Consider the following 27,627-nt stretch of genomic DNA (forward strand, 5'->3'; position numbering starts at 1 on the left):
TATCAGTTTAATTAGTAACACGCTTGACATTTCCTACAAGCAGTTTCTGGCAGAACGGGAGCAAAAACCATTTACTTACCCTTTCCTCACGACAAGAGACTTAAATAGAAATGAACTCATGTCTGCAAATTTACTTTGATACTCAAATTCCTTAACTCATTAAACTGAAGTAAAAATCTATGGTTAATGAAGATCTCTTTCCCAATTGAGTTTGCAAAACTGTAGCAAAACCAAACTCACTTCAGCAATTTTGATAACATTTTTTTAGCTTCCTAAGCAATAACTGTATTTCATGCAGAAAGGCAACCAAACTGCATGTATTTTGCACAAAGTTGGCAGTCATCCCTATAATTTTACCTCACTTAAGAGAATACATAAAACACAGAAGATAGAGCAATTATTATTATTTTTATTCCCCTCATCTTCAAAAGACCAGAACAGCATCTATAAGTCTTCCCTGTGGTTAAGTTACAAAAAACATATTTTAGGAACAGGTTAAAATAGATATAATTCATATGATGTTGTATAATTCCAACAGAATGTACAAGGCTGTACTTAGACACAAGCTGAACAGATTCAGTAAGACATCTATTACACAACTGAAAAATCAAAGAATCTCAGTATTTTAAGATCAGCAATTACAAATTAGATACAAATAAAGGCAGTAATGCTACAGAAAGATATATATTAGATCACCCCAAACTCTGGTAGTTCTATCAAAGTACAGATACTAAGGAAATAATTTTGCCAGCTGCTAAAGCACATGTTATTCGTGTCACATGTAAACTAAGGACAGCATTCTGCCACTCAAAACCACGCATCAAATTCTAGTACTAGTCTCTCATATGGAAGTACATTTTTAAAAACACCAAGATCAGCTAAATAGTTATATTATGAACAATATAAGAAAATCTGCTGGTGTACAGCAGAAAGTGAAAATGCTGACAATAGCTACCATGCACCAGATGGGACTGTCAAAAAAGTGCAAATCTTTCTTAAAAATGAAAGGAAGTGTTGTGGGATTAGGAAAGTATTATCTAGTATTTAAGAAATATTTGTACATTCATGTATTGCATTTTAGCACGCTTTCCCTAATTGATGCTATTTGCTGAAAAGTCATTCAGATGTGGTGTTCTACTTGCTTAAATTCATATCTCCTCATAATGAGAAACGCCTCCACATATTTACTAGATGAAGCACTTGCACCAATACTCTGATAAACGCAGCTCTCTGTGTAACATGTTCTAATTGACAAAATCCATTTTATTTTTATGTTTGTACTTTAGACATCAGGAAGCAACCCTGCAAAAATAGTAATGGCATCCAGAAGAGTCAAAATTAACAAGATTAAACTATAAAAGCACTTAACCTATGTAGCACACTGCCAGGCAGCCAATAGAAGAATATAAAGACCAAAAAAGTTGACAGTGACTCCTAGTTTGCTTTATATTTCCCTATATATATTTAGGAAGGTTAGTCACCAACAAAAGTTGCATTCAGCTCCCACTACAGATAATAATAGTTCTACCAAGACCATCAGAAGACTTATTTGCTATACAGTAGCTCAGTTTTTTTTAGACAAAAGCTTCCAGAACTACTACTTTTTCTTCTCAATTGATAGTTAAGTTACTTTTAGATATTTTTTTTAAGCTTCAAGTTTAAAAATCTTTACATATATTCATACATATGTATAAAATACTAAACCCATAACAATAGAGCCCTATAAAGTGAGGTTCACTGTTTCTGCAGTTAGCTTGCCACCACTTAGACTGTGAATCATTGCAATCATATTGGAATGTTTGTTCAGTTCTTCCTTCTGCAGTTTTACAAGCGCTTCTTTTTCTTCCAAGCGTCCTTCCAACTGGGATTTTTGAACTTCCAGAGAAGATGCCTACAGAAAGAAAATGTTATCATTTCCTCCATTATCAATTGAAAAATATACACAATACAGTGAAAGTTGAGTGGCTTGGCAGTGAATTTAAACAAATAATTAAAAAGCATCGTCTTAAAATTACAAGCTTGTTTCAGAAATATCTCTCTCAGCTATACATTCGGTGCACATGAATGATTACAGCTATTGCCACACTTTAAAACATTAGATACTATGGGAAACCACCAACCCCATGTTATCATTGTCCTATTTAAGCAGAAGTGTTCACAGTGAAGCCATCCACATTTCATTTCAAGCTCCGCAGCAGTAAATATTTACCGTGAACAAGGGAAATATTTGCTATACAGTGGATAATATTGCCTGGAGACATTAGACTTTGCTTCCAGGGAATGGAAATACAGCAAATGCTTTGCCAGACTGCACACTTTGCAATTGCTGATCAGTTTGCATTTATAAATGAATTTCCACCTTGTGAGCTTAGAGGCAAGGACATACAGGCTGCACTGAAGTTTTAGGGATTTTGTGGTTTTTTAAACATTACCCGGTTAACTTAGTATAGCCAAACTGGTCTCTGTTTTGAAAAAGGACACTATTTTTCTTAGAGATAAAAATAGATATTTTAATAGAATTTCAAAGACCAAAATCAGATGCATTTTGATACGTACATATACAGCATATGTACCTTATTACAGGGCACAAGAAAGGGGATGAAAGTAAGCCAATCCACATTTTACAGTAGTCAAAACTACTAAAGAAGAGTGTGCTGTATTCTCTTATTTAGTATTGCACTATGGGTTTTTGTTTTTTTCCCGGTGTTATGTACTCACACACCTTGCCTCATATAGCCTCATTAGAACCCAACCCTAACTTCTTTCCTCTTAAATTCAAGCTCAACTACTCAAAACTCAAAAGGTATAAAATTAAAGCCGACATAATTTGTTCTTGTCCACTATATTGACTGCTCTACTTTCTTTAGCCACTTTACCACTGAAATACTAATTTACCAACTCTATCAGTTATGTAGATAAAATTCCGGTCTCTAGAATGCAGGTGCAAATAATTCCTTACCTTGATACTCAGTTCTTTCCTTGCTTGTTCAGTTTTACTTAATTCCTTTCTAAGAATAACTATAGTTTGTTCCGTATCTGCTTTTTCTTTCTGCTGAGCTTTCAGTTTTTCTTCCAGAACTTTTATTTTCTGTTGCAAGGCTTAAGAAAACAAACATATTAAAAGATGGGTTGCCAAACTCAGAAAAGAGATACTGCATTATGTGGGAAATAAGTACTTTTTTTTTTTTTTTTAACTCAACATGGCTGCTAGTAATTCAGTTATTGAGTAGTGCCACCTACTGCTAAGTTTTAGTAGCTGCTTCCAGTCATTTGCAGAAGAGTAATTTTCAGTTCCTACAAAAAATAGTTCTAGTGGACATGCTGTGAAAAGATAGTGGAGCGACATACGATGCTGAGCAGAGATTCAGTGAAGTCCATGCAGTCCGGGAAGTGACATTAAGGTATCCTTTCAGAAAACGGAAAATCTGTATTTGTTTCATTCCACTGCTAAATTACAAATCACTGGTTAACTTTAAGATGTACAAATTACTTAGTAAGATACAGCTGCTTATCTAGAACACTTAATAACAACACCTAGGTAAGTGACTTACTTGCTATTTTGCCATCTCTCTCCTGTAGCTGTTGCTGTAATTCTTTTCTGTGATCTTCAGTTTCTACCAACTGTGCAGCAGTCCTAAAATTGCAGAGAAATAAATTTTAATGATCAAAGTGACATATGCCACAGTTTTTGTGTCGTAAGCTAGAATGATTTTTGTATCATTTCCAATTGCTGTTGGGAGCTTCAAATCAACAAACCTATGAATTTTCAGGGTGTGACTACAGACAGATTCTATTTCCTCCCCCCCTCCCCTGCCATGAAATAGTAATTTCCCGTCTCTGATCAGACACAAGGTTGAAACTACTGAAAAGGTTCATACCTGGATCTTAAACACCAGAATCTGTTGCCTTTGATTACAGCCACAAAGCATTCAAAATACCATGATAGAACTGAAATTGTCATTCAACCTGAGTCAAAATTCACTGTCATTAGTGAATGAGTATGCTGGGCTTTTAGCATGCTCCTGAATCAACAATACCATTAGTAAAACCAGTTTCAGGTATTAGCCATGCAAGCACATCTATGCATAAAGATTTCCCAATACCATTCTGAACGTCTTCCACATTGTCACATAAAACTCAGCAAAACCGATCATTTCATAAGATATTCTCGTATCACATACATAGGTCTGCTGCAGTCCTCACTAGTTCGGATAATATTTAGTTTCCACAACCATTTAATACCTAGGTACTGTCATCTACCAGCACTACAGCTGTAACGTGAGCACTTCATACTCTGTGAAGCTATCTCCTTTTTCCATTACTAGCTAACCTAATTTCTAAGGCATATTCTAACTGCCACTTGCCTTGCCTAGATGGCATCTACTGTCACTCGTTTACTCCTTTATCCACTTATTATCTACCAGTTTCTAAGCTGCAGCCTCTAGTAAGAGAAAGGGGGAGTGTATTTTCCTGGTCTTCCATTTTATTCATGGCAGTTCAAGAATATCGATATAATAACTGCTCCCCCAGCCTGCCTTTTAAAAGGGGCAGTTTTCATCATGGTATCTCCCCAATTAAACTGGCTGAAAGTAAGTGTCCAAATTTATTCAGTAGCAAACTAACGGAAAAAATTTCATACTAATACACTTGAATCAGAACTCAAGGCAGTGATTTGGACTGCTCCGATTACTGACAAGGCAAGAACCTGGGAGGATGAAGTGAACTTTGCAATTAAAAGTAAGAATAGCATTTTGTTTCTAAAGTGAATACAAGGCCTGCTTATGAGCATATTTCAAAAGTATAGTCTGCAATATTAAGTATTAAATAAGACTTCTCAAATAGGAATCCTATTCCCTTAGTTACACTGGTGAAAGGTACATTAGGTCTCTATTTTAAGCCACCAAAAAGGAAAAAAAATAAATCATAATTAGTCCTCAAGAAGACATAAGTAATGATAGTTTTATGGTTGAGGAATTAAGTTTTATATCACAGACAGAATACCAACCATCACTATTTCTTATATAATTTTAAAAACAGTTTAGTAGGGTTGGGGTTTTTTTCCCAATCTGATAACATAGCAGAGAAACCTTGCAGGCTAAAAGGGAATACATTAAAATCTTTGGATGATAACAGCATCTAAGAATTCAGCAACCACCAAAAGACACCTCCTCACCCCCCAAATGCATGCAAGAATTGGATTGTTTTCATTACTCTAATTCCTACTGCCGCTGAAGTCTGTGGGTTTTCCTCCCTGCCCCCAACCAATAAAGGAGTACACAAAATAAACACCACTACTACAGATTTTCATTTAACATACACATATAAAGCAATCCTTGAAGCATCATTTGCTTCCTCTACCTCCACTTCTCAGACGTTGCTTAAAGCAGAATTGAAAAATTGAGACTAAAGAGCTATTTAGTTTTACTGTTTGTCTTTAATTTGCTTTAAAAAGCCTGAATTGAACTTACCTGTCATTCTGCTGCTTGAGTGATTCATTTAGTTTCTCCATTGCTTCCATTTGTTTATTTAGCGAATTTAATGTAATCTGTAGATCTTTGTATTGTCTTTCAGTTGTTTCATACCTACAAATGAATTAGGGGATTATGGTTGAAAAGTGTGCTTTTGAAAAGCTTTTACTTTAATAGTTTCTCAACTAAAAATACTTGACATCATCTGTGCAACCATTCCACTGAAGCTAAAAGCAAGATGTTTTGGGGGGAGGTGGTGTTGTTTGGTTGAGGATTTATTGGTGTTAATTTATTGCTTGGGTGCTGGGTTTTTTGGGGGTGTGTGTTTGTTTTAAATAAACATACCTGGAGGAAGGGAAAAAAACCTACAAAACCAAAGCAAGCTTCAGTGGATCCCTCACATATCTTTAATTATTAACAATCGGGAAGCAACTTTCCTCCAGTAGAAAACTCTTAGGAACTGACAAAACATACAGATGCCTTCAGAAATTTGACATACGCAAACTGTTATAAATTAGCTATTTGTACTCATCTTTTAAGGGACCCTTTGAGTCAATCTATGACCTCCAGTTGTCTGGTGATACTGAAACTGAACATACTGAAGGCAATGCAATGTGCAATTAATGTTAGTTTGAGGCAGATGTCATGCTGTAAGCAAATGTTTTCCTACTTTCCTTCCAAAAGGAAAATTCTCTCCCCTGATGTCAGTCACCTGATCGTTTTTAAGGAACAGTACATTTTAAGTGTGCAGATTGTTCAGAAATCAAGTTTTTGCTTTATAAACACATTGTAAGGATCAGAAACCTATTTTAATCCTACTTCAGAAAGTTTAAAACTATTAGATACTAGATTGAGGCTGTTTCATTTCACAGAAATTAGTCATATACATGTTCACTGAGTCTATGGCTGCATACAATTCAAGCAAAAAAAGGAGGGACTTCCACAACAACCATACTAGATACTTATCCAAGAAACCCCGTAACAGCCAGAACTCTTATACAGCCTCCCTCAATGACTCCCTTATTGGCAGCAAGCAGTATGCCTTCAAAATCGTCTAATATAATGCCTCCTCCCCTTATTAAACAAGAAACCTGCTCTCAGTTTTATTAGCTTCTTTGCCTTGCTGACACCTAGTGACGAGACCAGCTCATGCGAGTTAAAAAGCCAAAGCTCTTGTAAGCCTTTATTCTTCCACAGCATATTCTATTTTCATAAATAGTTTCTATCCTTATGTACATTTTGTATCTCACGTGTCCTTTTTTTAGCTCAAGATTCTAAAGAAATAATGTTTATAAATAATTTGGGGCACAGAAGGTGCCTCCTTCCTCCCTACCTCACTTTTACCTAATTTCAGTCAAATTTGCTACATAAGTGATCAAAGATGCTCCTACCTTATGTAAGCATACTGTACTGGCTGCTTCTTCAGACTATTTATGCCATTTCATCAAGACAACATATATGATCAAAGAAAAAAGCCAAGAGCATCGTATAATACTAATAAACACTAAGCTTTTTAAATTCTGTTTTGTAGAGAATAACGCTCCCCTTTATACAAAGTTTCCTGAACTTGACCTTCAACATATACAGCTTTAGTTCTCACTCCATTTAACATATTAACTTCTTGAATGACTTAAGTTAACCTCATCAACCAGCATATAGGAGAAAAAAAAAAATAAATTAATTTTTCACTTAAAAACATGAAGTAGTACGTAATGCTGCCCTTCTAGTGTGCTTAGCTCAGTAAAGGGCTTCATCACTCTTTGTATAGGAAGTATTTGCTTAGAGGTCTTACACGCCTTACCTCTGAAGAAGATCGACATCGGATTTTTTCAGTAGTTCGTGTTCTTCAGCAACTGTTTGTAATTTCCTGTTGTGTTGAAAGAGCTGTTCAATATCAGCCTGTGCTCTTTCAGATTCTACCTGCTGAGCTTTCAGCAAATCATTAAGTTCTTCATTTTTTCGTTCTGCATCCTTCAGCATTGCAGCAAGAGTTCTTGCCTTTGAGTGGAAAGACACCCCCACCAAAAAGCCCCCACGGTTATAAGCAATTCTGCTTCATAAGTCACTTTGTAATAGGCCTATTTGAGGCCACAGATCTAACACTAAAACACCATCAGCTACCCTAGGAAATGGATTTTTCTCACCTAACTACAAATTACTATGTTCACTCTAAATTCCTTTAGCTGCCTTTATAGACTGTGTGAGGGGGAAGAAAAAAAGTAAAAGATGATACATTTTAGCTATGAATTTAGTGATCTGCAGCCCGATCTTTATTATAACCTTTATAGAAGAGAAATTATTCTGAGTTTTCAATGCACACCTCAAACACATACCCCACAGAAGCAAGTCTTATTTGAAAAGTTCAGCTTTGGCAAGTGATTAAAAGGCACGAACAAGAAACAGTCCTACATGTACCATCAAATACAATATAAAATTTTCGTAAGTGGCTTTATTAGTTTTCAAGATGACTACCATTAAATTAACACTAATGGCTAACAAACAATAATCAGTACAGTAGGTTAGTTTTGTTGACTTCCTATAAGGGAAAGGACATACTTCCCTATAATGGAAAGAAAACTGTTCCAAAGAACAATCCAAAGGAAAACAGGATGTTCACGATGAAAAAGACTGCTCTAACTTGCAAGCATAGCTTACAGCTATGCAGTATAGAGTTTCAACACCTGCAAACAGTGTTAAAGCTACTCAGCCAGTTATTACTCGGCCCCACCCCAGAGTCCCTGAAGGAATCTTCTGCTACTTACCTCGGATTCAGCCTGGGCTCTCTGACATCGGTACTGAGCCATCAGCCTGTCGGCCTGAGCCAGAGCTACTGCCTTTGCTTCCAAAAGGTCTTGCAGCCTAGTTTCTTTAGACTGTACACACAAGAACGTTTGTCATTAACATGTTCTGACAGTAATGTACCCATACACATTAGGTCGTACTCACTGCTAATGCCGACAGCTTCTGCTCATAGACATCCATTATGTCAGATATCCTCATATTGGTGACTGGCTCCTTCATCTGTGGAAATGTTTTCCAATTACTGCTACTATAAATTTGTGTTCGCTTAGACAGGCAAAGTGTGCCTAAAGAGCTCAGTAGCTTTGTGAACTCCGTCTGTCGACTAGCTTTTTTGAGTTCTTATTTTTATATCTGAGACTGTCTGCTCAAACGCACCCACCTGACTCTTGTGAAAAGTTTGTGAATAATTGAACTATTCAGGCTGAAAAGAATTCATCTGTGGAAGACTATCAGTTCAGCACTATGAAAATGTAACTTAAACCAAACTAAGCTAAAACAGCTCCCCTTGGTCTAGTCTTTGCTGGAGAATTAGCAGTCCCCAGAGAGGACACCTAAAATAATTTGCCCTAATATTAACAGCACAAAATGCACATGACTAAAAATCCTTGTTCATACTCTGTGGCCTTCTCAACATACAGATTATCAGAAAAGGTTCAGGAAAAGACACTATTCAGAACAGAATTTACTATGTTAATGCATTGATTTACTAAAAGAAATTTACTGTATATGGTACAACAAGTCCTAAGTGTTTATTAAAATATATGCCCGAGTCAAGTGAAAATGCTACTTGGCGATGTCAGGGTGTTTTTTCTTAGGCAGTGCTACTATAACACCAGTTTTGAGCAGCTCTTCATATATGCTGATGCATGACCAAGTGCAAGCTATCCCAGCTGTTCATACAATGAACGCCTACTGAAAAGCTACCACCTCTGCACCAGTTTGAACCATTATGTTAGAAGTTCTTGTGCATATTAACCGTAGCCTCCACATAGCTCCAGTTCTCAGCTCATTTTCCTGTCCCTCAAGTAGGAAACACAGAGTTTCTCTTCCTGCATGCAAACTTGTCATTTCTTATGTCCTTTTAGATATTATTACTACCAGAAAAGCTTCTGTAAGTTCCCTTCACCCTCTCTGTACAGTAACGCTATTAAGAATATTTTCTCACTTATGTTTTTACGTACATTTGAGCTTCACAAAACACAGGGAACGCACACAGAAATGAAGTACTGGATATTTTAAATGAATGCGTATATTGATTTTTAAAAGGAAGTTCTACTAATTAGAAGGTCTAAGAAAAAATTCACTCAATTCATCAACAACTTTTTCCCCTCAAAAAAATCAAAGTAGCTTTTACAATCTGTCACAGTACTGGAAGCTGCTGCACCAGTGCCGTTAGGCACCTGTGGCTGCTTGGACTTGCATTAATATATGCACAGCAATGCACCTACAGACTGCCACATGCAATCCTGAAGAGGATGATCAGTGGGAGAATCCAGTGGCAGAGTATGAAGTAAGCCAATGAAGATTCACTTGACCTTTTTCACTATTATTCTAGCAGCTGACTAGATCTGGCAGCGTTTCATTTTTATCAAAGTTACAACAAAGAGAGGAGGGTTGCAAAGCTAAGGCAATGCTGCTAATACAGATATCAAGCCATTATCAGGCACTTTCTGTTAATTTTCCCAATTTGCATAGCATTCTTTTAAGGCAAAAGAAAACAGAACAGTAATCCATCATTCAGTCTAAAGCAGCTACAAAGCAACTAACTTGCTTTGAACAGAAGAGAAAGAGGAAATATATTCAATACTTGACAGCACGGCTCATAAAGAAGGGCCTGAGTGCCTCATTCACAATGCATCTTGCTGCAGAGGGAAGCAACAACTTTCTTCTGAATTTATAATAGTGCCTTTCCAAGAAGGCCACAAGAATTGAACGGCAAACGATAAAGAGTCAGCTCCAGGCAAGAAAAGGGAAACATTTGTATGTGTTTACCCATGTAAGACATGCACCATACTCTGGTTCTAAAGCAGCATATCATCTCTATTTTGTCACAGCCTATTTCTTAGAAATTGGAGGGTGAGGGGGCTCCTTGTATGTGTCCCAGCAGATCTAAGCAGTTGCGACTATATCTGCCACCTGCCTCCACATCTGACAGCTAGAAGAGTGTGGGCAACCCCACTGGAGAAAGGGATTTCAATAAGGAGCTCAGCTTCTGATGTAGCACAAAGAATCATCATTGACTTCTGCTCAGGAGCTCAGTAAAAGGAGCACATTTAAATAGGTAGGAACCTAAACTGAACTCAACTGATACATGCACTACAGCTTGACGCTTGGATTTTAATTTTCGTCCCCCCCACCTGAGTAAAAAAGGGCCAAATATTTAACAAGAGTCCATAAATTCTACTAACCTCTAGTCCAGAATGAAGTTTTTGTATTAATTCCTGAATATTTGAAGTTGTGGATTCATCATTTGAAGGGCAGGATGAAGAACACCTCACCAAATTAACATTGGTCACGGGTGACTGCATTTGGATTCTTTTTGATGTGCGCTCTGTTTCTTGTTGTCTGTAAGCATTATTTGCTGCAATGCTTTCACCAAGCCTGTATAAACATAAATGCTATTTATGAAACAACTTGCTACAAATATAATTGCAAGGATTGAAGATGAGAACAATTTCATAACATAATTAACTTCTCTTTTGTTGCAAAGAGAGTACAGAACAGTCACACTTGAATTATCACATAACATTAAGACGTAGTATCAGACACATGCTCAACCCGAACACAGATACAGAAAGTAGAAAAAAAAAAAAAAAAAAAAGAAGAAAGCCTGTCATGGTTAACCTTTCAAAACAAATGCAGTATCTCACTCCATGGTGAGAAAGGGCATGGTGTTCAGCTCTTCTTGAGCAGAACACATCATCTGTCTCTTATTAGCCTGAGAAACAGGTTATTTCACATGTCATTGTTCATCATAACTAGGCCACTGTTTGTACTTAGGAAGATGGAGAAGGTATTTAGTAAGAATTTTTATTAGGCAATGTCCCGGTTTGAAGTAAAACCAAACCAATTTTCTGTTCTGTAACTTTACATCCTAGCTAGGCCTCCTCTAACTCTCTGAAATTAATGGCATATTGTGGAGAAAACTGCTCGTTCTCAGAATGATCAGGCCAATGTTTGTGCTCCATGCCAAGGAATGGTATGCAGGGAGGCCCTTGCTTATACTTACTGCTATAACAACCAAGGTCAGCCCATTTTCGTTATTTGCCCCCTAAGAGGGTCGGAAACGGAAAAACGTAGAGGGGTCACATCGGTGGGGAGGGGTGGACAGGAGAGGTGACCCAAACCTGACCAACTGGGGTATTCCATCCCATCTGCCCCATGCTCAGTATAAAAGCTGAGGGATCAAAGGGTCAACCCCCTTCCTGCGAGTCCAGAGAGGACTCTGTCTGCTCATCTGCCTTTGATCCTGATCCGTGTGTTCCTGACTCTGGAGCTGGAATCCAGTTCCCATCCGTCGCTGAGTCCAGTCTTGGACTTCCCCAGTGCCTGCCGGTGATGTGACTGTCATCCTGGGAGCTTGATACGGTTTTGTATATATCGTCTCTATTTCATTATTTTCTTCTTTATTTTTTATTTTAATATTAAGTCTTCATTAAAGCAGTTTAGTTCATTCTAAACTTCTGAATCTCCTTATCTCTTTCTCTCCTCTCTCTCTCTTTTGGGGGGGGGGAGGGGAGGGGAGGGGAAGGGCCATCTGTCCCTGGTTTCGGTAAATTCGGCCGAAACCACGACAGGCATAAAAATAAGAAGATTGAATTATGAAAAGGTAGAGCTCTACCAATAAACCGTAGCTTTTCCTTGCCTGTGATGTCATTTTACGATACTATATTAAGTATAACACATTTCATTTTGTAAGTTTTAACCAATTTAAGTATGCATATAAAAGTGCAATCAGTTACAGGGAAGGGAAGACAAAAAGTTAGACAGAAGTAATTACAGTACCTATATTCCAGTGTCCGTATGTAACTTGTGGTTGGTATTTTCAAGGCAGCTACTAACGACATGTTCCAAATCAGAGAATAAGTCAAAAGAGCTAATTTTTGAGGCATCAGCCAAAAATCTTTTCCTCTTGATAAATTCCTTAATTACTAAGTTATCCCAACCACTTCACTGAAATGCTGTCTCAATTGCTTCCTAAGTAAACAAAGCCTATTTTTAACTTGCATTTATAGACATGTTATTTGGCTATTCCATTGTATAACTCCAGGCATATTGGATTATACAGATCCTTCATTCTTCCAGCCAGACTATTTGTTACTGGCTATTATAAAAATGTTTCCTATATCCACAAAAGGCATCTGATCTGGAAGTCCTTTCAACCAACTCCCATTTTTGTTTTTAAAAACTTCTGCTAACAAAAAGGGAAGAAGTTTCAGATTCGTTTTCTAGGTTGCAAAGACCATGATACAATTTAAGATTGTTTTTTTCTATTTTATTACACCTACAGAAATATGGACTTCATCAAATAGAGCTTCTCAATGTTTTTCCCCCTATTTAGACCATCTTAAATACGACCTGAACCGTCACCTGCCTGTGTCTTATCCTATTCTGCTCTGTCTTGGAAGTTACTGCAAAAGGGTAAGCAAAGCTTTAGGAACTGAAGGGTGACACCTGAGACAAAGTTCAGTAGAGAGAGAAATCTGACAGTTGGAATATTAGACACACTCCAACTAGAAAGTTCCAAGCACAGACTTCAGACAAGTGAACCCTGAGGGACAGATTCAGTCACTACTATGCTCTCTAGGATCTGATGTTAATTGAATACCATCAGCATCTGAACTACTTCCTTTGACCTCCAAGACCACTACAGTCTCTTAACTGCAAATAAGAAGAAAGTTCTTTCTCTGATGAACTGAAAGTAGGATACCAAGAAACGTGAATATCACTAAGTCCATAAAAAAGTCAAATGCTACCAGACTATCACAAAAATAAACTTACACTATGGCAGGAAAATCTGGTAAGGGTGCAGCCTCAAACAGTATTCTAAGTCCCATTTGGACTTGCTCTCTGTGGTCTGATGTTAAAGCCAATGTCAAAGGTGTAATCAAGCGTTGATCCTAAAAAAGAAACTACTTTAGTCAAAACAAGGTATTAACAGTCAACAAAAACAAAACAAAAAAACCAACCCCAAACTACCCAGACATCACAATACCAAGGCCCATAAGCACAGAAATGTTTTATTCAAAACTTAATCTACCTTCTTAAAGTTTGTCATTCTAAGTTTCTAAGCCTGAAGTCAATGGAAAGGAGTGATTTTAAAAAGAGTTTGCACTTCGGACCATTTAGAAACATGTTTTCCCATTAAAGCCAACACAACAGATGAAGAGACTACTGACCTGGACACATATGAGGTGGGCCTGTGCAAACCTTATGAAGTTCAACCAAGCCAAGTGCAAGGTCCTGCAACTTGGACATGGCAATCCCAGGCACAAATACAGGTTGGGTGGGGAACGGCTGGAGAGCAGCCCTGAGGAGAAGAACTTGGGAGTACTCGTGGATGAGAAGCTCAACATGAGCTGGCAGTGTGCACTGGAAGCCCAGAAAGTCAACCGCATCCTGGGCTGCATCAGAAGCAGCATGGCCAGCAGGTCGCAGGAGGTGATTCTGCCCCTCTACTCCACCCTCATGAGACCCCACCTGGAGTACTGTGTCCAGCTTTGGAGTCCTCAACATAGGAAGGACATGGACCTGTTGAAACGGGTCCAGCAGAGGGCCACGAAAATTTTCAGAGGGCTGGAGCACCTCTCCTATGAGGACAGGCTGAGAGAGCTGGCATTGTTCAGCCTGGAGGAGATAAGGCTCCGGGGAGAACTTATAGCAGCCTTCCAGTACCTGAAGGAGGCCTACAGGAGAGATGGGGAGGAACTCTTTATGAGAGAGTGTACCAATAGGATGAGAGGTAATGGTTTTAAATTGTAAGAGGGGAGATTTAGATTACATACTAGAAAGAAATTCTTGACGGTGAGGCTGGCAAGACACTGGAACAGGTTGCCCAGGAAAGCTGTGGATGCCCCATCCCTTTAAGTGTTCAAGGCCAGGCTGGATGGGGCCTGGAGCAACCTGGTCTAGCGGGAGGTGTCCCTGGCCACGGCAGGGGGGTTGGAACCGGCTCATCTTGAAGGTGCCTTCCAAGTCTAACCGGTCTATGATTGTATGCCAAGAGAAAAGGGCCTCCAGTGGCGCATGGTGAGGTTCAGATCGGATATCAGGATACTGGCTATTGCCCGAAGGGGCTGTCGAGCCCCGGAGCAGGCTGTCCAGGGAAGCGGTGGAGTCACGGTGCCGGGAGGTCTCTCCAAGAGGTGCAGGCGTGGGGGTGAGGGAGAGGGTCTAGCGGTGGCCTTGGCAGAGGGAGGGTTAGGGCTGGACTCGATGAGCGGCAGGGCCTTCCCCAGCCGCAATGAGTCCCTGCTTGCCAAGGGTGTGAGCTTTTCCCAGGCGGAGGCAGGCAGGCAGGGAGCTGGTTTGCGTTGTGTAGTGGGCAGGAGGCGGGTGCGGGTGGGTCGGGGCGTGGGGGGAGCAGAGCGGGGTGCGGGGCGGTGGGGGTGGTGCGGGGGGTCGGGGCGGGGGAGGCGGTGGCGGGGGGGGGGGGGGGGGGGGGGGGCGCTGTGCGGGCTATAGGGGGCGCTGTGCGCGCCGAACGCGGGTGGGTTCCCCGTAGCCGAGAGGGCTGGCCGCTTGACAGGGGTCCAGGGGAGAATCGGGTTCGAGTCCCACCGCCGCCTTTTCCACCCCGACCCGACCACAACCTCCCTCCGCACGCTCCCTTCTTTTTCACACACACCACCACCACACTGTCCTTCTCGCCCACAACCACGCACTGCTCGCTCACCCTCAACTTCTGCTCCAGGACACCACCGCTCCCACCTCTCTCTCTTTACGCCCCTGCTCTCCACCGCCTCACACCCCAACCTGCACTGGGGCGGGGGCTTAGGCCTCCCTGCGGGCACCTCCCTGCCCTGGCCCTTGGGGAACTGCACCAGCTTCCTCTCCGAACAACAGGGGAGTTGGAACTCAATGATCTTGAAGGTCTCTTCCAACTCTAACCATTCTATGATTCCAAGATTAATTCCTTCAAGTTTTCAAGTGCTTGATTTTCATCACAAAAAGTCACAAGCTTATGTTTTATAAGGATTTTCTAAGGACTCCGAAACTCTCATTTCTACCCATTAAATTACACAACTGCCATTCTTGAAAGAAAATCCTCCAAAACAGCATGACATGTTTGACTGTCTGGATTACTTTTCCATCTACAAAGTAAACTGATAAGGTACCACCTGACCAATACTTACCAGAAACTTTTGACTATGCGAAGTCACAAGTTAGATATATATATTTAATAGTGACTAACCCCACAAAATTATATGGTTGTGGTAACTTTTTTCTAGTTTGCTACCATTAAAATGCAATCCTCACACAGCCTTAAAAGGATAATTCTTACGAGTCTGCTGAAGTATGAGTGTACATGCATTACTGAAATAAGTGATCGGAGTAAAAGCAAACTGCTCTTCTTTTAGAAGAGTTAACAATGAAACAAGCTTTAAGAATTGGGGCCAGGGGAGTATGTTTTCCTAGAAGTTTTACCACTTCAGAGATAAGCATGCAAAACATTCAGAACTGAAACTACTACAGTACAGTGACACTTTCCCTCACAGATACATTTTATTCTTAAGACATATTAAAATCATACCTGTAAAATTTTGTAGAAGCTGACCTCCATACCAGGTACATCCTGCTTCAGTTGGCTCATAAGATCAAGTGTTTTCAAAATAATATCAGCAGCAAGTTTGCTTTTAAACATACAAATAGAAAGCAAAGCAGGTGAGGGGAAAAAAAAAAAGAGATTTTTCAAGTCAGCACTGATGAATAAATTCAGCTAATTTCAAAGAACGAATAAACACCATCACAATGAAATTAAATATGACTAGCAACACACCACCACCAATATCAAGAGAGATTACTGAGTTCCTTGGGCACGCTGCTGAGCTTCTCCAGCATGCCAAGGATGGCAACAGTGAAGACCAAAAAAACACTTTCAAGTGGAGAGTGAGGAGCATTTAATCATAGGTCAATTATATTACACTGCTTTTTTGGCCATGTAACTCTTAGGTATATCGACATTCAGGTTAATGACACTGAGCTGAAAGAATGTATATTCCATTTTCAGTGCAATGATTCCCCCCTTCCCTCACTGATGTGTGATATTTTTTGAACTCTGGTTGCATAAAATCAAGATGAAACATTAGGTGCCACAAACTACAACTTGGATAAGCTTGAGCTACTGCATGAGGTTTAAGGTTGCTGTTACACATAAATGGATCTTCAGCTCATGCCGAAAACAGTATTGAACGTTTAAGCTAGGTTTACTTACTGAACTGACCAGCGACATTACTTTCTATTGCCACAAAACCCACTAAGTTTGACTTAAAAACCTATTGATTTAAATGCATTTAAGTGGTACTTTCAACTACACTATACTTTCCATTGGAACAGTATCACAACTCGCACACAAGTCTTGCTAAATTAGGTAAATTTGCATGCTCACCACATTTTAGAGTCCACTACTTTTGTCCCAAAACCAGTATCAATCCCACCATAGGTAAACTGGTGTTCTATTAGAGACGTGCATTGGCTGGCAGTCAGTACCTTCAAGGCATGCATTTTCAGTACGTCATCTCTACAGAGCAGTAGACTGAGTTAAGAATAAATGTAGTATACCTATGCTTAGATGTCGGCACCAAAAGGAAACCTTTTTTAATAATAAAGGACACAAAAGTTAGTGTATCAAAGCACAAGAGCCTTCAAAAATGCTTTTAAATCCAACTATATAAGCCACTTAAGTCATGCTTCACTTTTCAATTAAAGCACACACTTACATGGAAACAGACAGCTAAGGGAAACCACAATAAAATGCGTAGCGTAAAGAAAGATGATGAACAAGCAGCAGTGATCAATCAGTCTTTAACACAAGAACTAGTTATCTAGAAGTGAACTAGCAGAGAGACTTCTTTGCAGAACTCTGCTTAGATGCAGGACTATGTCCTGCAATCATGTCCTTCTTACTACATGACACTGAACACTAAGGACTCCAAGAGGGGTGTAAAACTATATCATTCCACATTATTTTTCCTTATTTCACTGATCTAAATTTATATCATATTTCACTGGGAGCTAGACTTGACTTAGCTAGGAAAAAATACTATACTGATCAAGAAGATGGCAACCCAAACTCCCCTTGCAATTTCAACAGAAAACACTGATCTTCATTTTTGATCTGCAAAGTGCTTCTATACTGTTGAATGGCCACCACATTTTATCCTGCACCACTACATGACCAAATAATTTCACAGCAATTAGAAAGCTACTTCTGGTCTTTCAAGATGACCAGTCCTAAGTAAAACTAGGGCAGTTTTTGTCATTAAAAGCTATTAAAGTGACCCAAGATGGACATTTCTTCTCACATCTTAGAGCAGATCACGACGGAGGAATAATAAATTAACTACCCATAAGCACATAAAAAGGATATTCATCAGGAGATCAATAGCCTTAACCATTCTTTCACACTTTTTCTTCACCAATAGCTCATCCACAATCTGTTCTGGGATCTGAAGATGATCAAGAAGGACAGGCAGCAAAAGATCCACAAAGTGTTCGGCTGAGGCACTGTTCCCACTATTAATAACATCCTGTAATAAAGACATTTTATTTTATGTCAATATTTAAAATTACAGAACAAGGAAGCCGAGCCTACTCTACCCCTCCTCCACCAGCCTTCTAGTTTTCCCAGCACCTTGCTATTTCAGGTTTAAGACTGCTTATCATTATCATACTGAAGGAGGAAATTTAACAAAGAGCACAGAAACAGCAGAAACCTCCTCACTTCTACAAGTCTGAGAAAGCAATTCTTTGATAGCTTTGTATCTGCCTCATGACTTCATTAACTGCCCATATCTTCCACTTAACCTTCAACACAAACATATTTCTAAAATACAGCATATCTTTAAAAGAAAAGTTGTTTCACAAAGTACGGAAATTCTGGAACACAAAGAATTTTACTTCATGTGTATTTTTACACACTATTTTTCAAATAAAATGCTAAGAGTTGTTTAAAACTAAATTAAAAATATAACTGCTAAGAAGCTCTTTAAGCTCAATTATCAGTCTCGGTACCTCAAAAATCTCTTTGAATAGTTGCAATGCTAGAACTGCACAGTCTTCAGAGTCTTCCAATGGTTGGTTTGAGAAGCGCACCAATGTAACAGATGGTTCAAAAGTCTTTGAGCGACTCACAAATCTGGTATTTCCAGAGACTGGCAAGCCAGATGGTTCCAGTATTGCCTGCCGCAGGGTATGACGCAGTTCCACCACAGAACAGAAGGCAAGCAGCAGCTCTAAGATCTGCGTGAAGTGAATGAGAGTTCAAATGCTTTTAAATCAAGTACTTATACAGAAATTGCAACTCCCATAGCGCAAAACTAAAGAGATATGCAAGTTCTATGCAACTCCTTTTAGCACTTAAGTTTTATGAGTAATAGTTTTCTTTCCTTAAAAACCAAGTCAGCAGCAGAAACAGTTCACTGGACTGGTGAAGGCTTGTGACGGTTAGTATTCAGTGTATTGCTTTCCCCTCTTTTTCAAAAAGCATGACTGCTGGCTAGCAATCTAATAAACAGTAGAAACGTGTATACACTCAGAATGAAGAAAGCTCTGGAAGGGAAAATACTGAGACACGAATGGATGCACATGTATGTATTCAGAGACAGAGGAAAGCTCCCTGTCAATGTCTTTCTAAATAGAACCAATAAACAACAACAACAAAAAAATCACATACACAAACATTAGCATTTATTATTTACTATGATGTGAAAGACATTTATGAAAAAGCTTAAGAATTTTCACAGATATGTTTAATCCAGATGTCTTCCCAACATTTCGTATTTTAGCCTTTAGCAACAGATAGCCAATGTTTCATTTACGTGAGGTGGTAGTGAGACAAAGATGAATGCAATAATTAACTGCTTAACCAAATGTGGCATCAGTTTGTCTGACTAATACGAAATAACTTATTCTTAAGTCTTTGAATTTAGCATCATAGCTCCCTGATGCTCAGTTCAAAGTCTGAGTAGTATTAATTCCAGTTTTAGCCAGTGAAGTGGGGTACACACTGCATTTCTGGCAGATCCCAACATTTCTTATTAGCCAAAGCACAAAAGGTGTTTATGTTGGCATTTTGTCTTTATGTCTGTTGCCTGAAAGCAGATATGTATAATCTGGCAAAAACCCCAACCATTACAAATTCAACCTGACAGCCTTCTGAACAACTAGAAAATGTAACCTTGGTGAATACCACAGGTCACTTAAGAGTCCTGAAGTCAATGTATTTCATTATCAACCCTTGTACACAAGGAACCTACTTAAGACTTCAGAAGTGGAACTAGATTAGGAGTTGTATCCTCTAAGCCTTAAACTGAAAAAGTATAAATACCTTAGATGATGAATCGGGATCCTTTCCATGAAGAAGATCTAATACTTGACCAAGGCATGAGGTAAAGTGCTCATACCTACAGCATAAGTAGAGGAGAAAAAAACCCAAACAAACACAACTTTAAAAAATTGGAATTTCACCACACTCATACATTTATACAGTGACGAATGCATGTGCCCTGTTCTCCTTCTTCCCCCAAACAGTTCAAATACAGTGACAGTTTTGATAATGTAATTTCTATTTAAAATAAGATTAAAACTTTAAAAATATTGTAAGAATGAAAACAAATTCCTTAAAATAAGCTAAGATTTTCCAGCTATGTACTGCTAGATTTTACTGCTAAATTCTACTAGCTGAATTTCCAGAACCACTAGTCAAGCTCTCCACAGAACTACTCTGTTAACGCCCTCTATTAAAATTATTACAACTTCAACCATACTGCTGCACTTCAAGATAACATAGGCCTGTAAAAGGGAAAATAGCTCCTCATCAAGTTGTCTGACTACCAATACTGTCCAGACAAAGAACTCTTGAACACAACCGTTACACATTCCTTAAGTGACAATGAAAACACAAGAGTTTGATTCACACTTCTGTGTGAAACTAGTAATATAAGAATCCTTTAGTTTCAGGTACAGCAGTTATAAGCGACTGGCAACATTCAAAAAGCATCTAGAGATTTTTTTCCAATGTTTGGTTCAGAATACAAATAGCATAAAGCAAAGGAACTGAACAAGAGCTTAGGAAAAATATCCTGTACTTCAACTAAAGTGAAGCCATACCTGGTAAGATAATGTGCAACTTTGGGGTTCTTCAGAAGATCCACGAGTAGATCAACAGAGTATTTTCTTGTTAGAGTACCATCTCCATTTACAACTATATTGAATATTAACTGAAATGTCTGATGGATGTTTCGAGCGTGAAAGAGCTGAAAGGAAGAAGAAAGTTATATATGGGCATATTTTTTCTTTGCTGGGTCTCTTGCTTATTATAACTAGCTGTATTAAAACTTACTAGGAATAATAATTTTATTTTGCTAGTGTGACTACTAATTTTATATACAACTTGAGAATAGAACAGTCTTCAAAGTATCACTTACTTTTTCTCCTACTTCTTCGTTTAAAGTAAGGCTTGATAATACTGAAAGTGCAAAAACAACCATAGTCAAACTACTATGGGCCAGGAAATTTATTAAGGTACGATAGAAACTCTTCACATTATTCTAAAGCAAAAAAGGAGAAACATAGGTATTAAAAATTTTATTCCGTTCTGTAAAAACACCAAACTTACAGATTGTACATATTTATAAATATGCCATACAAATCACGAATAATAATATAAAAATGTATTAGAATGATAACTGTTCTCTAGGAAATGTATTTCTGTGTTCTTATGCACAATACTGGTGTTGATGTCAATAAATAAATTCTCTGTTGAATCTGTATAAGGAAAAATAAAGAAAGAAACAAACCCAAGGAAGAAATGCCATCATTATTTTAAGGAAAAATGAGAAAGTAATTTTGCTATTAGAGACTAAAGAAGTCTCTAATAGAAAATAACTACTGAAAATTGATCCCCCACTCCTCCTCTGCTCACTGATCAGATCTCACAATAGTTCTGCCTTTCTTCCAAGGTAAACAGTAGAATATTCACTACCATGTAGATGAATTTGTGTTTATGAATTCAAAAATAAGTTATGTTTGCACTGATTTATGAAGAGACAGGAACTGAGTAGCTCAGGTATGGATGTGTATTTGAAGATTCAAGGGCCTGACCTCAAGATCTGTCATATTTTATTGATTTATCTTTTAAAAGACAAATCTTTCTTGGCCAAAGTTAATGCAGCTTATCAAAAATCCAACTACACCTTTCTATGTTAACAACATTTGGTTTTTGTAAGGAGGAATGCTCAAATGTTAAATTCACCTTTCATTAGCAGAGAACAGTTGCAGAAATTGAATGCAACAGAAATTGCAGAAATTGCCAGTGCAACAACAAAGGAATGTTGAGAAGGAAAGAGAATACTCAGCTTCCTGCTCTATTAGTTATTTTCTCCAGTACAGGAGAAACACTGCCAACTCTGCAGAACATACAGGTCAAGGTTATTATTGTGTAAATAAAAGAAAAAAAAAAAAAGATACTAAGCTAATGCCCCAAAGTGAAGCAACCCTCTTTTGCCCTCAAACCAGAGGATCATGCCACAAAACCAAAACTCTTACCAAAGATTTTATCTGAGTTTGAATAGATAAGTTGTGACGACAGAGATTCGCCAGGAGTCCTAAACACGGTATCGTTAACTCGTCTTCAGTGGATTGACTTAAAAGAAAAGTCCAGAAATTTAAACAAAGATGGTTTTATTAAAGCATCCAGAAGTTAGTTACAAAAATTTGTGGGTTGAGGGACTTTTTATTTTATTTTGGGGTTTTTTTGGTTTTATTTTTTAATTAGACACCATTCCATCAAGCAAAGCAATATCAGATTTCAATCCTCATGGTGTGGGCAGTTTTTAACTGAGCACATCTTTAAAAAAAACCAAAAAAACAGTATCAGGGATCAATGTTATCAGAAGTCCGTTATTTCAGGTGCTTTTAATAGTCATTAGACATCTTAAGGGCATTTGCACAGAATTCATATTAACCTTATCTTAAATCTGCTCCTAATGACAGGCAGGAATTTTCTCGTGGTTAACTCTTTGTTAGCTCCCTGCTCCTGGGAGTGTGGGTGTGGGCTAAGAGGACAATTCATATTCAATCACCCAAAATCCCACTATCACTGCATTTGACAATCGGTAACAACATGGTTTTCAAAGAGAAGTGTTAACTTCAAAGCAAAAATGCAACAATTCACTCTGGAGACCAGGTTAGTGCAATATGCGAGTGGCCTTCAGAAAGTTTAGAAACTTAGATATTTCCCATAAGAAAAAAACAACTAAGTACACACTTACATATGATGCACTAGAAATGAAATTAATTCATCGATGTTGGCACCAGCACAAAAGACTGGAACATTGTAGGTTAGCCTCTGCAGCAACTGAATACTCTGAGGAAATAAAAAGCTATTCACATATGTATTTCCTATAGCATCTCACTGAAGAACGTTACAAGTTACAAAGGCTGAAACTGAAAGGACAAATAACAAGACATCACAACTAAATTAATTTTAATCAGACTGTAACATAGCAATTATATGAACTGCTGCAAGCACACTGAGTAATGTCCTACCACGCTGATGTACTTCCTAAAAGCCCAGATGAATAAGGTTTTATTTTGACAGAGGAGTTACCATTTTAGCCCATCCTGTTCTCCTGTTTTCCTTATCAAGTTCTCCATTCTGTCAGCGAGAGAGGGGCTTTGTCCTATTGAAAGATCTATAAGTTTCACCAAAATCCAAAAAGCACTTTGCAACCTCTTGCAGGAAGTGTTTTATAGGAAACAGGTGTGCTGTAAAGACTGCCAGCAGATCTGATGGTAGTTAAGTCCTTCATACAGCATTCTTTCAGCACATAACTGAGTTAACGTGAAGTTAATATACTCAAACATGACACAGCATAGGATAGCAGCTGAAACAAAATCTCATCATGTAAATAGCTGATCTAAGAGCTTAAAGGTCTTCTAATTCGATCTATTTGATAACTACAACATCGCTCCCACTGACTGGCAAGTCACCTGGATCCCTAAGTCTTCTGGTACTCCTACTGCTTTGAGAAACGTGCAAGCTGTGAGAAAAGCGTTCTTTACTGGATGCTTGACTCATTTTCCACAGATTAAGGACAACAGAACTGCTAGCAAATTCATTTTCTGAGTGACCACAGGTAGCCAGCAAGTACTTGCTGAAACCTCAGACCCACATATGAGAAAACATGTGCATATTAAAAAAATAATATAAAGAAAATTTTGCCCAACTTTACTGTTCAACTTACAGGAGGGACAGTTTAAAATAGGTGAAGTCAGACTGTGAAGTATCAAATGCTCACAAAAAAAAAAAAAAAGCAATACCATCTGCACTTGGCTCCTAAGAAGTAAGCTTCCCTTAGCACAGCCACCTCATATTCACTGGCACACAGCACTGACCAGATAGAAGGAGGCATACGTGCCCTCTAAACCTTCCATGAGAACTGGCAACCACAGCTTTCCTTTCACTCCTTCACAATTACTTGTCAAAGTATTGATTAGATAAAATAATCTCGATGCTTTTGTTACGAACACTAGGAGAAATAACTAAATGCCTTAACTGGAAAAAAACCTTCCAAGCTCTCAAGCAGTGAAATAATTTCAAAAACATTTTTTTTGTTTGGTTTGTTCGTTTGTTTTTTTTTAATTAATTAGAGCAGGTGAGAAGCACAACCAAGATTAAAGAGACAATACAAATAACTCTATGCAGTGTTAAAAGCCTGTCATACTAGCCCCATACAGCAAATAAATTATACAGCTTAAATCAACTTTTCCTCAACACATTATTTCAGATAGAGCTTTTAAAGAGTTATTATAAGCATAGAATATAATGTATACTATGTAACAGTAGCCAAATATTATTAAGCATTAGTTCCTGTTACCTTTAATAAGACTGGGTCACTAAGATTAGTAGAACTTCGACGAACCACTCCTGCTAGCACGCTGGTCAGATTGTAGGTGTCCTGAAGAGCTTCTCTAATCTCATTGTCTAAAGCTAGAATTTAAGAATTATTAACAAAAACTTCAACTAATAATAAAAGCAACTGTTGTATTAGCTACCAATCTAAGCAGAAGCCAAAGTCTTTGACCAGTTTTTCATATATATTTCACAAATAACTACAAATAAATCACAGCTTCTATGCACTTGCATCTGTACCTTACTTCTGAATTTACAGTTAATTGAAACACTAATACTTTTCCTTAAGATGCTTGGACACCAAAAAAACAGTCTTCCTCCTACCTACAAAGTTTTAGTTCTGTTTGATATCTTGAAACCAGCTCTTAAAAGGCCTTAAAACTTAAAATCAATGATCTCAGTTTATTGCTTCATGCCATGGTGGGCACTTGATAGGCTTATCTAGTGATAGTCAAATAAAAATACCCACATCTGCTTAAGCAGTCCTGGTAAAAGATATAGCAAACAAGGATGACAAGTATAGCAACAGATCAGTTGGAGGAAGACTAATTCCTAAAGTTTTCCAGACCCAGCAGGTTGGAAAAAGATAGTTAAGAACCCCAGTAACAAATACAATTTTACAGTAACATTCAAAAACCTAAAAGGAAGCTCAAGGAGGCTAAAAACTCCAAGAATCAGATAAGAAAAGCAGGAGGTCATCATAAAGGATTCGACTTTTGAATAATTACATGATAAGAAACTAAGCAGTGAAGGCATAATTTTCCCCCTGTATATGTAACCTACATACATAGGTTATGGTGAGCACAGAGTTCCCTAGACAATGAAGTCCCACTTCTGTGAAATGGAAAAAGAAAAAAAAAAAAAAAAAAAGCATCTCAAGAAACGAGTAAGAGGCAGTAGAACCTATTCCGTAATTGGGAAACTTGAAGCACACAGGCCCAGGCCATTGTAGAGCCCAAACTGCCACCTATCAAACGCTCCAATGGGAGAAGTAAACTGAGATGATGACAGTTGTTGATGTAACATGGCTTCTCCCTACCTTTGCATCCCCAAGGCAGGTTTCTTCACCTCATTAAAAAAGGTAGTCTTTTCAAGCTCCAGAAGTCCAAAAGGACAAGAGAATAATTCCTCTCTCTGCCCAGTGAGGAAACAAATTCTGACAAGCACAATCATTGTCATTTCACAGTGATGACTTAAAATCTGCTTCTCATGGTGATGTTACGTCTTATCTGCCTTTGTACATACAGTCAGGTAGCTTAGCCAAGCACTCCATTACAATGAAAAACACTTCATCGTTCACACCTTACGCTTTTTCCAAGAAGTTTGTCACCCATGCCACAGAATTAGCACCTGTCTTGTCTTCCCTTTCCCATACCAAAGATAAAAAGTTCAAGTGCAAACCTTACCTAGCTGTGATAGCAAAGTAACCACAGACAAGGTTAGAGATGGGTTTATATTAGCGTCCTCAAGGAGTTCTACTAGGCAACTGAGACATTCACTTGGTAGAATCTGGTTTGAAGCAAATAATCGTGTAAGCTTCAGTCCAGAGATAACCTGGAGATGAAAGGAGAAAAGCAACCTCAATTACTCAGCTGAAACAAAGTATTTAATACATATGTTAAAGCACAGAGTTGTAATAAATGTATTTTGTTATATTTGACAAACCAAGAATGTAAGTGCCACTGTAAAAGGACATTTGTATTCACATTTGCTGCAAAAAAAAAGTTTTGAAAGAAAACTGGTTTTCATTCTTACGTATGTGTTCCCTTTACTCTTGCAAAGTACCAAGTTTATGGTGTGATCGTTTATAAGCATAATTGGGCTTCTTTTCTTTGCCTGCTGGCAGCAATCATAGTAACAGCATTTTTTTTAAACTCATAGCTGTAGTACAGCACCACTTTGTATTTCTTCACACGTTGAGCAGAATTAATACCAGATTATTACTTCTACATATGTTTTGGCATAGATAAAAGATAGGGCTTATTTATTTTTGAAAGAACAAACAAACAGATTGCTTAACACAAACATTTAGTAGTAAGCCTTCAGCTAAGCTCAACAGCCTGCTTTCTAGAGATGTGGACAGGAACCAAAGGTGCCTCCACAGGAAGAATAAGCAATAGGAGGTAGCGCTGCTTCAGGAGCACGCTGTGCTTGAGATGGAAAAAATGGAACTTAAGTTCAGGAAAGCCCATATGACGAGATGCCTAAAATGATGCACCTGCACATCAATACAGGCAGACACACATTACGCTTGTGTAACAGAGAACAGAAAGTTGGTTTTGCATATCCCCTGTATACCTCTTTACAATGGATACGGAGAAGAAAGCTAGGCTGAATACTAACTCTTATGCTTTAGCAATTACAAAAAAAAGAATTTAAAAAAAAATCTGTATTTGGAAAAGGTACCGTGCAGATTAAGCAACTAAGCCAACGTGCCAGTCTCTTGCCGCACCAAGGCAAGACCTGTGCACAAAGCTCTGCCGGGCAGTCAGGGGTAGGGACAGGCCTACCCCTTCCCAGCAAACACCATTTATGAGGTGTTGCACGAAACGCCAGATACAAAAGCACTTCATCATTCAACCTCTATTTTTAAGTTGTGAAAATAAATGATCCTTGTGGGGCAGAATTTAGGAGATATGAAGAAAAAAAAGAAAATCCTTCATAAGGCACGTTATACGCTCAGCCTCTGTGCTTATAAACATACTGCACACATCCGTAAACACACACAAAACACCCTACAGCATTACGATAAAGGCCATCGTAACGGTGCAGAGATATCGCTAAACACCGAACCGTTTCTTCTCTCCGACGGCCTCCCTGGCGATCGGTCACCGGGCTGCGTTCTTCGTCTCCGGCCGCCGTCCCACGGGGGATGCAGCGAGTCCGGCCGGGCCGGCGCCAGCGAGGCCCCGCGGGCAGCCAGGGGCTGAGTCAGCCGAGGCCACGGCGGCGCTGCGGCCGCGCAGGGCGATGATGGCGGAGTAGAGCCCACTGAGGCGAGGCCAGGCCACGGGAAAACCTACCCGTGCCCCAAGCCGAGGGGACACCACGGCCACCCCCACACTCCCGGCTGCGCCGCGCCCCCCTCCCACCGCGGCCCAGGAGCGGCGCCGCTCTCACCTCCAAGCTGCGTTGCAGGAGCGCCGCGTTGGGCGGTGTCTTGGCGGCCCGATACTGCGAGGCTGCCAGAAGAAGAGACTTCATACAGGCCAAGGCGTCCAT

The 27,627-nt window shown here is 38.9% G+C and overlaps 1 protein-coding gene across 1 annotated transcript; it reads right to left on the bottom strand.

Moving 5' to 3' along the window:
- Positions 1-390: 390 nt before the first annotated feature.
- On the bottom strand, positions 391-27,627 carry CIP2A (cellular inhibitor of PP2A). Its single transcript, XM_074148968.1, has 21 exons — positions 27,526-27,627; positions 25,812-25,959; positions 24,371-24,483; positions 22,763-22,857; positions 22,038-22,134; positions 20,918-21,040; positions 20,601-20,746; positions 19,819-19,894; positions 18,504-18,731; positions 17,860-18,019; positions 16,879-17,020; positions 16,024-16,123; positions 13,272-13,390; positions 10,679-10,871; positions 8,415-8,489; positions 8,231-8,341; positions 7,270-7,466; positions 5,469-5,582; positions 3,552-3,634; positions 2,960-3,099; positions 391-1,891 (listed from the first exon to the last, which is right to left on the bottom strand). The coding sequence occupies exons 1-21, from the start codon at positions 27,625-27,627 to the stop codon at positions 1,721-1,723; spliced, it is 2,733 nt and encodes a 910-aa protein (XP_074005069.1). The 3' UTR covers positions 391-1,720.

Source organism: Numenius arquata, chromosome 1, assembly GCF_964106895.1.
Source record: "Numenius arquata chromosome 1, bNumArq3.hap1.1, whole genome shotgun sequence".
In the NCBI taxonomy this organism is placed as follows: Eukaryota; Metazoa; Chordata; class Aves; order Charadriiformes; family Scolopacidae; genus Numenius; species Numenius arquata.